The sequence below is a fragment of the Melanotaenia boesemani genome, chromosome 10, assembly GCF_017639745.1.
Source record: "Melanotaenia boesemani isolate fMelBoe1 chromosome 10, fMelBoe1.pri, whole genome shotgun sequence".
NCBI classification, from domain to species: domain Eukaryota; kingdom Metazoa; phylum Chordata; class Actinopteri; order Atheriniformes; family Melanotaeniidae; genus Melanotaenia; species Melanotaenia boesemani.
The window spans coordinates 8803849-8815629 of NC_055691.1; the positions used below are offsets into that span (position 1 = coordinate 8803849).

The 11781-nt window shown below is 38.2% G+C and overlaps 1 protein-coding gene across 2 annotated transcripts in view; it reads right to left on the reverse strand.

Moving 5' to 3' along the window:
* n4bp1 (nedd4 binding protein 1) overlaps nucleotides 1-11531 on the reverse strand; it is a 35991-nt gene extending 24460 nt beyond the window's left edge. The window contains exon 1 of one of the 2 annotated variants that reach the window (XM_041997243.1): nucleotides 10823-11531. In XM_041997243.1, coding sequence (XP_041853177.1) covers nucleotides 10823-11134 — 312 coding nt within the window. In that variant the 5' untranslated portion in view covers nucleotides 11135-11531. The remainder of the gene's footprint in view (nucleotides 1-10822) is intronic. The other variant, XM_041997244.1, reaches the window with a different exon arrangement.
* Between the last annotated feature and the right edge of the window lie 250 nt (nucleotides 11532-11781).

Below are 11781 nucleotides of genomic sequence, written 5' to 3' on the forward strand. Positions count from 1 at the left end.
CGTAAATCATTTTTAAGGAGCTTGCATTCCGGCCACCGTCAAAGCCACTCAATCAACCACAACAAAGGTTAAGCACACACACAGTAGGATAGCAAACAAGAGTGCCATGCTAAAATTAGGGGTTTTCTTTCAGGGTTTCTCAAAATGTTCCACTACAGTTTGAGGGGGGACCTTTTTCACTGCTGCACCACTAAGCATGCAGCAGAGCAAGCGTGTTACTGGGGATATTAAAGGGTGAAAACAGAAAGTAAAAGTTCAGAAAGTGAATCTGAAACAAATGCTGAAGTTTAACGTAATGATACGGAAAAGAGGAGCCATATCTGTTGTCATGGAGACAATTGGTTTTGAAGAGTTGGATGTGGACCAAACTACAAGTTACTGAAAATGCTGTCGAGGTAAAGCTGCTGCCAGAAGGTTTGGACGTGTCAAAAATGTCTGAAACTAAGACCAGCACCCTTCACACCCTCAGGTAAAAGTGAAAAAGATGGAGGACACTTGAGTCAGATGCCATTTGTAGTGGTGTTACCTGGGAGAAGGTAGTGCATGAATTAAAGGTTACATTTAGTCCATTGACTGTATTCTTCACGAGACTAGTACGCCCGGCTTTTTCCTGCATTTTTTCCATTCCAACAGAACCAAGATCTTTAATTAACTTGGTAAATGTCCATACTGTAGATCTCCACTTAAATAACAACAGTCATACAAACAAAAACTTAACTTTTGTTATCCTTCCCTTTTTCATTGTTTTTCTTTCAGTTGTTTGTATTTTTTTCTATTTAGTTTTGACATTTTTTCCTCCTTTGCTTCTCTCCATCACTCCTGTACAGTGCATTGTAAATACAAGCACTATGTTAAAACAATAACTTAATCATAAAAACAGAACCATGACTCGCGGTGACGACTGTGTTTTATTGTAATTTTAGATCAAGAATTCCAGGTTTCTGTTCACATCATTCAGATGGGGAACAGAAATAGCAAACACGGTCAGTAGGAGACCCAGCTGGGGACTTTTATGGTTAACCTTGGAGGACCAGACGGGGGGAAATTTTTACCAAGATAGACAGATCATCTTCTGTTTTTATTTCATTTCTTGAATTCCTTTTTTTAAAAGTTTGTTTTAATTCTCATATTTTTAATGTTTATTTGCACCTCATGGTTTTTAGGCAGCTCCGTTTGCCGGACGAGATCACTACCACATCCCTCTGCCCCGACATAGTGGGGTGGTCCACCAAGACAAAATCTCTGCTCTTCACTGAGCTCACGATACCAGCGGAGGAGGGGATTGAGGCTGCCAATGAACACAACAAGGCCAAGCTAGCTGCTGAGTGCGGGGAGGCTGGCTGGAAGCCTACCATCTATCCAGGCAAGGCTACATGGTGCTTTTGTTTTTCTTTTGCAAAATGTACAATTCTCATGAGAACAGAACAGACGTCTCTTAGCTAATCTACTACTGTAATTCTCTCAGTGGAAAATGTGGGTAACACCCAGTCATACCTGGAAAACAAAATATCAAATAAAACCTATTTATTTTAGAAAAATTCCAAAATGTAAAATTTTGGTCACACTGAACCTCTAACCCTGTATGATCACCATGGTAACATGAACTGAACACTTTAAACTTTGGTTTGGGAATCAACTGAAAAAACATCACCATTTTTATTTCACTGATTATTTCCTAATAATAAAAGCAATTTAGAGATTTAAATGTCAAATATTGACTAATGATATGTCTTTTTTAATTTATTAATGTCTTGAGAACTTTCAACATTTACATTTCAATAAGAAAATAGTTCCATCGTATCATCAAACATCTGACAGAAAAAAATCACTCTGTGATTTTTGGGTCAGAATCACGTTGTGTAAAGTCGTCATGAGAATTATAGCAGTGCTTTCCCAAAGCAGAACAAGCACCAACATGAAATAACATAGCCGATCAAGCAGGAAGCCAACTCTGACTCCTGTGTTAGCCGGCCAGGCTGACGGTGAAACCACAGCTCCTGCATGACATTCTCGCTTGGTTGGCAGAGCTTGGCAGGAGCGCTGAAGCCTACATGCCAGAGAAACACTCGTGACAAGATGCAGAAGTGTGAGATGCTCTTGCTAAGGGAATTCACAGGGATCCTGCTGTTGGCTGCTGTTTTGCATGAGTAAGCACGCTGTATAATCTCTAAATGCATTTCAGCCTCATGACTTTTAGACCGACGACTGTTTTAGAGTTTGATTCCGTGACTCATTCATTATAAACCCCGTCGCTCCAGCTGTGCACCAACTGTCCAACAAGTTCACACCAGATGAGGGTCTATGACTAAAAGGAGACATAAACAAAGTATTTTCTGGCCTTTTCTTTTATTTGTTTGAGTGTCTGAATTTTTCACAATTACTTATATCACAATTAATCGCAGTTTTAACCACTACAATTATTGAATTAATGTGTCGTTCTGTTGTTTCTGAGCCGTTTCATCAAGACGAATTTCCACTTCTCCAGTGGGTAATAAAGTCTTTCTAAGTCTGAATCTAATCTTAAAGATCCCTCAGCACCAACTCTCTCCATAACAGATTATGTCAGAACCATAACAGCTGATCCCAGAACCAAAAAGCTTTGTGTTTCTTTGTTTTCGTTCATGTTACAGAGGGAAAGTGCGACAGAGGAGTTATTCCCTCCAAACAAATGGATTAAGTCGTCCTCGTCAAATTTCCTTGATTATAGAGAATATGACCAAGGAGTCATTGTAGAGGACGATGCATCTGCCTCATCAGGATGAAACATAAATATGTCTCACCTGCTGAGGAATAACCACCAGTTATGGCAATCCAAGTAAAGGTAAGTGTTCAGTAACTGGGTTAAGTGATGTCAACGTAACACTGGTTTTAAATGTTATGTAATTTTCAATTTTTCAATTATGTACACCGCGGGTTGGACAGGAAATGTGATTGTGTAAATGGTCCAATAAGCAAACTTTGGTAGAAATTTAAAAACACAGTTAACCTGTCTGGAGTCACTGTGTCAAGTCAAACCAGCGCACCCTGAAGAAGAGGGGGATTATTTGCTCGGTCATCATTTATCTATTATTCTACTGGTTGGAGGACGTTTGACAGACAGCTCATTCTGCGACCCAAGAGAAGAAAAATATCCAAGAGCAGAAGTTGTGAGAGAAGAGAATGTGTCAGAGTGTGAGGGAAAGAGACCGAGCTGGAGCGCTGGAGGTTTCAACCTGCAACACTAAACCTGAGAAGAGGAGCAGAGTTTTGAAAGAATGAATGATTATTGCGCACGAAGGGACTTTTTGAGTGTGACAGAGTTTTGAGAGAGCAAGATGATATTTGAGTGTGAAAACAAGAAATCTTGCTTTCGAATCAATTATGCTCTTGATTAAAGATAGGGAAATACCCCCATAGAGTACCTGGAGAGAGAAAAAGGGTGGGGTGAACATTTGTCTTTAAGAAGTTAACCTGGAAAATAAGAACATTCTGATCATTTGGCTGATTGATAAGATAAAGTGCAGATAAATTTGAGATCAAACTTCTTCCATTTATGTGAACGTCTGATGTGCAAAATTTAAATTGATAAATGGAGATTCCCAAGTTCAGAAGTACCAAAACGTTAGCTATGGAAAAACAAATCTGGATAAATATTGTTAGAACTTGTCTATTCCACCCAAACTTTGAGATTTATTTTTCCTTCCTTCCATCCTTCCATCCACTGCCGCTTATCTGGAGTCGGGTCGTGGGTCAGCTGCCTAAGTAGGGAAACCCAGACCTCTCTCCCTGGCCACATTCACCAGCTCATCTGGGGGGATCCCGAGGCGTTCCCAGGCCAGCCGCGAGATTTAGTCCGTCCAGCATGTCCTGGGTCTTCCCCGGGGCCTCCTTCCAGTGTGACGTGCCCAGAACACTTCACCAGGGAGGCGTCCAGGAGGCATTTATTTATTTTAACATTTTCTTTATTTTCTCACAAAGAATAATCATATCACCAAATGCTGGCTCTTTCTTGTTTCTTCTACTTCTGTCATTAAGTTACTATAAACATTTCTCATATTAAAAAGGTAAATAAAGATTTTGACCTGAAAAGCAAACTTTAATGTCTACTTTAGAAATTTAAATTTCTTGGAAAGTTTTCATTGCAGATAGACAAAATATCAGATTTTATACAGCTACTAGATCATTTAATGATGCTTTTTATATTTAGGTGATCATTTTCATTATCTGCATTACTATATTTAATAGTATGAATTCATGGGTATAGTTTTCTATAAAATTTTCTACCTCTGTGTGTTAAACACTCACTGGCTAACTTTTAAATCCAATATCATCAGATAGGTTGTGGAAAAGGAACTAATTGTGCTACCAAGTAGTGCAGCATGATTAATCTAATTGCAATGTCAGCCTGTGTGGCCACAAAATGCTGCGGTTTTAATTAAATAAGTGAATGCTTGAATGTGACCATTCATTGTCTCAGAGCAGTCTCTTTATTTTCTCAGGTCAGGGAGTGGCACCTGTGCCGTGCATGGTCACATGACTTAGTGTGCAGAGGGGATCTGGTAGAGATGGACATCATGTCAACAGAACTGGTGACCAAAAAGGTTACCTCTGCTATACGGCCATATTTTTGCGGTAATACTGTGCATGATTTACAGAATTAAAGTTGTTACATCACATAGCGCTAGGACTGGCTTATATCAGAGCTTTAGACGGAATCACTCCTGTCCTGATGTCAGCACTGGCTTTTACATGTTTTTAAAGCTCTACACCAGTGGTTCCAAACCTGCTGTCAGGGACCCTGGTCCCTGAGGATTTGAAAATTCAGAGCCAGTGCAATTAATGGCCACACAGCTTCATTATTTTAAAGAAGAAAAGTAGGGGTTTATGTTAATTTAACTTTGGCTTTTCAATCAGAATACATTATTTATGGTGAGAATCTCACTTTTGAAAACATAAAACTGAGCATGGTATCAGCACGAGGTGAAGCATGGGGCCCACAGCTTTTTCATATTTGCATAAAAGAGATCCTCAAGGAAAATAGGATGGGAACCACTGGTCTAGAAGATGGAGCTCACAAATACAATGCTGAACCCCTCTGTCCTTCACTAGGTGATTTAGAATCTAAGATCTACGACTTAGATCTACTAATTTATGGCTCATAACTGTTCCCTCATCTGGAAGAATGGGAAGGGATGAAGGTTCTTTTTGGTCTTCTTACTGAAATAAAACAGTTTCCTTAGATATCGTCAAACCAAAATGAACTAATATTTCAAAGTCTTTGGGTGTTGTTAATCCTTGAAAAAAAAGAAATGAATTATTAATATTACTTTTAGTGTATCTATTTATTTTTTTTAATTAATGTTTTTGTTGATTTTTTCTTTGCTTCTGAAAATTGTTGAGCACTTTTGTTGTTTTTAATGTGCTGTAGAAATAACTGAATAATGATCATGATCATATTGGGTATTTAAATACTTTAACAGTTTTAAATAACTATTGTTATTGTTAGCATTGTGGTTTCTTGTATTTTATGTAATTTTATCTTCATAGTCGTTTATGTGAGATTTTATCGTGCTTTTTATGTGCATTTTGTCCCCTTTTTTCTTTTAATTTTCTTCTATCCAGGGACTGCAGATGGAAAATCGCCATTTGGCAAACTTCCAATCCACCACCAGCCGGCTGAAGCAAAATGAAATAATTGAGGTATTTGTGGTGTCATGGCATATGGTAAGTCTTCATAAGTTGGTAATTTTTAAGAAAAGGAAACAAAAAACCAACTTTAGGTGGTTTGGGTGAATCACAGAAACTTCGACATTTACATCTAGTTTCTTTTTCAAAAGAGGCTTTACAAAGTACGTCTTACTTCCTACTTAAATGTCCCAGTTGGGTTGATTAAAAAATAAAAAAAGAAAAAGAATTATTACATTTATTATTAAATTTATTTTAATTTTCATGTTCTTTTTTCCCCTCATTTATATCATTTAACTATTTTTGAGAAAACAATTTTGCAGTAATATTAGTTGATTTTGTAAAAGCATTTACTGTATTTTCTGGACTATTCGTTGCTCCAAAGTATAAGTCACATCAGTCATAAAATGTGTCATGAAAAAGAAAAAAGCTTGAGTTGCATTTATTTTAGGGCTGTCAAATGATTAAAAACTTTAATCACATTAATCGTGGCTTTTAAATTAATTAATCATTATTAATTACAACGTTTTACTAGTTTTTCTTCACTTTTTTACACTAGATAATCACTTTAGTTGTAATAATCAGTTCAATATATCATAAAATCAAGACCTAAAAAAAGTTTTTATTTGTCCCCCCCTTTTTCTGGTCAGTGCTCCTGCCTGGCCCCCCATCAGTCTAGACCCGCCCCTGCATAGCTGAAGTATAAACCCTGTCTACCACCAGCCAGCTACTGTGTTAGAGAAGGTCCGGCCAAAAACACCCTCAATCTCCCCGGGGCAACGTCCATGGGTTCCTCCATTAATGCTGTGTTCATTCTCAAATCCATGCATAGACCCAGCCGGCTCATCTTTTCCACTGTGCCTCTCCACGTCCCGAGAAATGACGAATATACGGGGCTTGTCAAGCAGGGCATGCGTTAATTGTGTTATAAACATAATAATAATAATAATCATACATAAATTAGTTACCGCTGTTGATGTGTTATTTTTGACAGCTCTAATTTATTGAGAAATTTATTTAAGAAAATACAAGACTTAGAACAAAGATTTAATCTAAAAAGTTATTCAATTACACAATAGCACACAGAACAACAGGCTGAGTATGTATCCGGTATGTTAAAGCAACACCAGGGTTTATTCCAGGATTTTTTAAAATGAGGGAGAACTAGTCTTCTTATTATGCTAAATGAACAGCTGATCGAGGTGCTGAGAAAGTACGAAATACATCATAATTGACATTTAAAGACACCAACACTGCCACAAGCACAACCCCGCCCTGCCACTCATGAAGTTTCAGATTAAAAATGAAATAACCGGGTCAGCCGCCAGTTACTCCTGGTCCGTCGCAGATGAAGCATCTATGAACTGATCGGAGCAAAGCGAGCTTTTTTTAAACGGTCCCGAGAACAAGAAAAAGGTTCTTGCTTCTCGTGGAGTATGTGACAAGCTTTACTCAAATTTTAAAGCAAAGTAGAACCAGACAGGAAGATGAGATGCTAGTGTTCGTGTTTCAAAATTAAATGATTTGCAGAGCAGTGTCACATTTCCTGAGTACAATTTCACTCTCTTATTATAGTCTGTAAATATGCGCAAATAGAGACTTTATGTTCATATGGATTCATTCATACAATATAATTTACATTTGTAACATCTGGAAAAAAAAAAAGTCTGAAGACATGGCAGCTTTTATTTTGCCGTGACAGCGATCATTTATGTAGCGGAACCTCTGAACACATTCAGCTTCATAAAGGCATAAAGAACATACCAGGGAGGCTGAACAGGCTAAGCTAACATAAGCCAGCGACTCCAACAAGCAAGTTAGAGGTAAGCAAGTTCACCACCTTTCTGATCTCATTCCACATCACTGAATCCACTGAATTCTTCATCTTCTGTGTCGTTTCTGAACAACTTCGCTAACTGCTGCTCTGTTTTCAGCTGCGTATTTTACTAACTTCAGTTTGTAATCTGCAGAAAAGGATTTTCTTCTTGGGTGCATTTTGTTTGTTTGTGTTCAGTCTTTCTCAGTTGTCTTCAAGTTATTGTTTTAGTTCTTTTTTTTTTCCAGTAGTACAGCAGCATCACAAGCCTAGAGCGCCCTCTCACGGTTGTAGACGGTAATGTTTACTCCTTGGTTCATGTCAGTTGGTATGAACTAACATTTAAACACATGTTTTATATATATATAAGTTGCACCTGACCACAAGTCACAGGACTAGCCAAACTGTGAAAAAAAGTGTAACTTATAGTTCAGAAAATATGGTGATTTAAAAATGTTGTTGTTGCTACTTGCAGTAAGTTTGAGTTAAGAAATGTGCAATTCAGAATCATGAGTATTGTGTCTATCAAGGTGAGTCATGATACAGCTCGTTTGACCTATCAAATCGCATATATGGCAAAACTGACCTCAACAGTTGCAATATGACTTACCAAGGAATCGTGCAGCCCTGCTTTTACTTAACACAGCACAAGAAATGCATCTTACAAACTATTTTATCTTGATTACTCCGTCTTTTAGCTGAAATTCCTCCCGCAGTCATTTCTGAATCATGCATTATGTTTGGAAATAGACTATTAGAGATTGTACTTGATAAAAGAGCATACAGCCTTAAGGCTTTCAACAACAAACGGCAACAAGTTAACATGCCCACTCATCTGAATCTACAACAGCTTTTATATCTAATCTCACCAAAGAACCACGTGAAACTGAGAAAACCATACACCACAGACAATTATGCTCACCTGTTTGATATCCGTCTACCGCCGACAGCTGAACAGACAATAACTGAATCAAATGTCATGACATTTGTGACTAAATACCAAAATGTTGTGTAAATAGTTTGGTGATATTTTGGGACAGTTAGAACTCCAGATATATTCATAAAATATCAGATAGAGTGGGAGTGGGGGAAAATTATGTCCAAAAGAAATTTGTGTTGCAAACATGGTGGCAAATTCAACCACCTTATAGTTGAATTAGTATTTTTTTTTTTTCATGATCTAGACAAGATTACAAATTAAAGATGAATTAAATCAGGGCTACATTATTCTGCAGACCTAAGGCACATTATAGACACACTGTGTGATATGGGGAAGCTTTATTCTGTTTGTAAAAGTGAAATAAATAAATAAATAAAAAAAAAGCAGTTTCCCATGTTTTCATTTAGGACAATATTTTCCTCCAGAAAGTTAAGGCTAAATTAAAGACAATTTGTAAAATCCATACTGTATTTATGAAAAAATTAAACAAAATTTTTTATTCATTTATTGAGACATTCTGGGAGTTTACCCTGCAGAGTTTTATCGATGAACAAATACCAGTGTTGTTGTCCATGAATGTCCAACTAAATCACATAGGATGCAGTAGTTTGTCATTCAGTTTATGTACATTAGATTTTAAAAGTCTTAGGTCATCAAAGTTTTGCAAGCAAGCTTTTCATAAAATCATGAACTTTGTTTTCTGGGCAGTTAAAACCAGTTTTAGACCTTTTAACTTTGTTATAACTTAAATTCAGTCAGAAGTTTTCCTATTGCTTCTGCTGCAGATGGAGCAGATGTATAAATGATTAAATCATCCACACCAAATACAAGTGAGCTTGAATACCTTTACCCAAATCATTTATTAAAAATAGTGCATAAAATAGGAACCTTGGGACCTTTAATTGTGTAGTCCACTGTTTGGACACACTATTTGTTACCTGTCAAGCATTTTTTAAGTCAAGGCCAATATCACATAATTAGTCTATAATGAGGTCATGATTCACTGAATCAAATGTGTTTAAAATATAGCAAAGTGTTATCTGTCAATAGCAACAAATAAGATTGTTTGTCACAGACATTAATAGCACTGGGACCACTTATAAACCCAGACTCAAACTCACCTAAAATCTAATTAACAGATAAGAACTGGTTAAATTGCAAATTGACCTGAGCTTTAACAGTCTTAGCCAGGACTGAAAGTTTGGAGAAGGGCCGATAGTTGCTTAACGCCGAAGGTTTTCCACGTTTATGCAAGGGAAGAACAGACCGAACAGTATGGACGGGCCCTAGTGGGCAAAGCAAGAACGGAACATCTGTCACTTTGCAAGAATCAACCACTTCCATCAGCCTGGATGATTCCAGCAACGTGACAAGACCTTGCAAGATAACACCTGTTGCCGCAATCACAGGTGCGTCTCCCTCCTCGCCCTTGTCCTCGTCTGCACCTGAATTAAACTCAGTCCGACTCATCCTTGCTAAGAGTAGTAAGTAGTAATTACATTTTTACTGTCAGTATTTTAGTTTGTTAGGTTTTTGTCTTCTGCAGATATTTCCTTTATGTTTTACAAAGTTGCACAATATTAAACAGGATCAGTTTGGTTGAGCTCTAATAGCCTTTCTGTAGAATGAATTTATAAAGTACCTGCACAGGTTAGTTACCGCCACGATTCCCCTTTGACTGGATGTAGAAGTTTGTTCAGTAGTTAGAGCCTGATGGAAACATCTGCGCTAAGCATTTATGTTCTGTGTAAAATATGATCCAAGATGCTGAATGTATGTTTAAGTTCTTTACTGATCTCAGCCTGACAGTCTGTGTTTTATTATAAAGTCTGGTTGTTAGCTGAGATTACTAGATTGCATAAAATGTTGTTTTCTGTTTAAAATAGGGTTGAGACAATTAGAGTGTCCAGCTGATATTGGCTGATATCAGCCGCAGCTGATATCAGCTGGATTCAATTTTAGGTGAAGTGTCACAAAAGTCGTTTTTTTAAAAAAGGAAAACATCCTAATTATTTTATATACCTAATCTGCTATGATATGGGTCAAATTTTGAATTATTAATCTACAATTTGACCTCTAAAATAAATTCAAACCACTTGAGATATTGCATCTTGAGATATGGATAATATTAGACTAAGTTCAGAGTAAAAACCACATCACTTAGGCTTATCAAATGTGGCTGATATTACCAAACTACTCATCATGAGTGATGGAAAAGTGGGGACTGGTACCAATCAGTCACAGGACACTGATGCACCTGTTCATCTTTAGCCCAATACCGAGAATATTGTACACTCGACATGGTAGTTATTTTGCCTTAAATCTGAGTAAGAATGCCACATGTCACAAGGATCTGTTGGTCAATCTATAAAATCGCAAGTGAAGTTGATTTGAAGACTCACCTTTGCCTTCGACACGTCGTCTCTGTTTCCTCTGAGCTGCAGCCATATCTGCCGTAATGTTTTGCTGCCGTGTGGCTGTCCTGTGTGGTCCAACAGACCGATAATGGTGAATGTCACTTTAAAAACTTGTTCCACACGAGGCTTGGCGCATTTCAGCTCCTCTTCTTTATCCTCCAGGACGGTAAACTCGTCCACGGTGGGGGCCTCTTGCTGCTGCCTGCCGGCTGACGCAGGGAGCCTGCTGGTCGGCTGCTCCGGGTACGTTAGCTCGGTGACTCGTCGCATTCCGAGGAGGGGCCGCGTTGTTGACATACCGCCTCTCGGTGCGAACGTCGCTTCTGACAACGACGTCTCAATATTCAAACCCCTCGGCGGTGTTCGTGGTATTTGGCGTTTTCATAGTATCCGTTGCTGTATATTCCGGAGCAGCTCACTAACGTTTACGGCGTCAAACGACATGAACACAGCGGTTGCTAGCTTTATAACTCGGAAGTTCCAAGTGACGTATCCGGAAAGTCCCAGTGATGGCGTCATCAAAACACGACAGTAAAGTGTACAGAACACAGCAAAGTGTAAAGATGATTATCTACCTAATAGTTAGGAAAAAACTAAACGATAATGTGACCTGTTTACTGACGACATCCAAACCGTTGATGAATATCCTGTTAGATGAAACCCGCGCTAGTTTAGAACAACTGATCAGAGTTGAACTGGCGTATTTTGAAAGCTTACGGTTGTGTAATGAGAGGCAGTGTGCAGCATCAATATTGCTGTCTGCGGGATCACATACAAAACACACCAGACATCACAGCAGAGATGTGCAGCTCTGCCCTCTCATGGTTGCAAGCAGTCATTGCTTAGGTCACACTGGGACCAGTTGTTCCGGATTTTCTCAGGACCGGGGGTAATACAACATTGAATATATATTTAAGATATTTTACCGTCCTTGAATGTTTAAA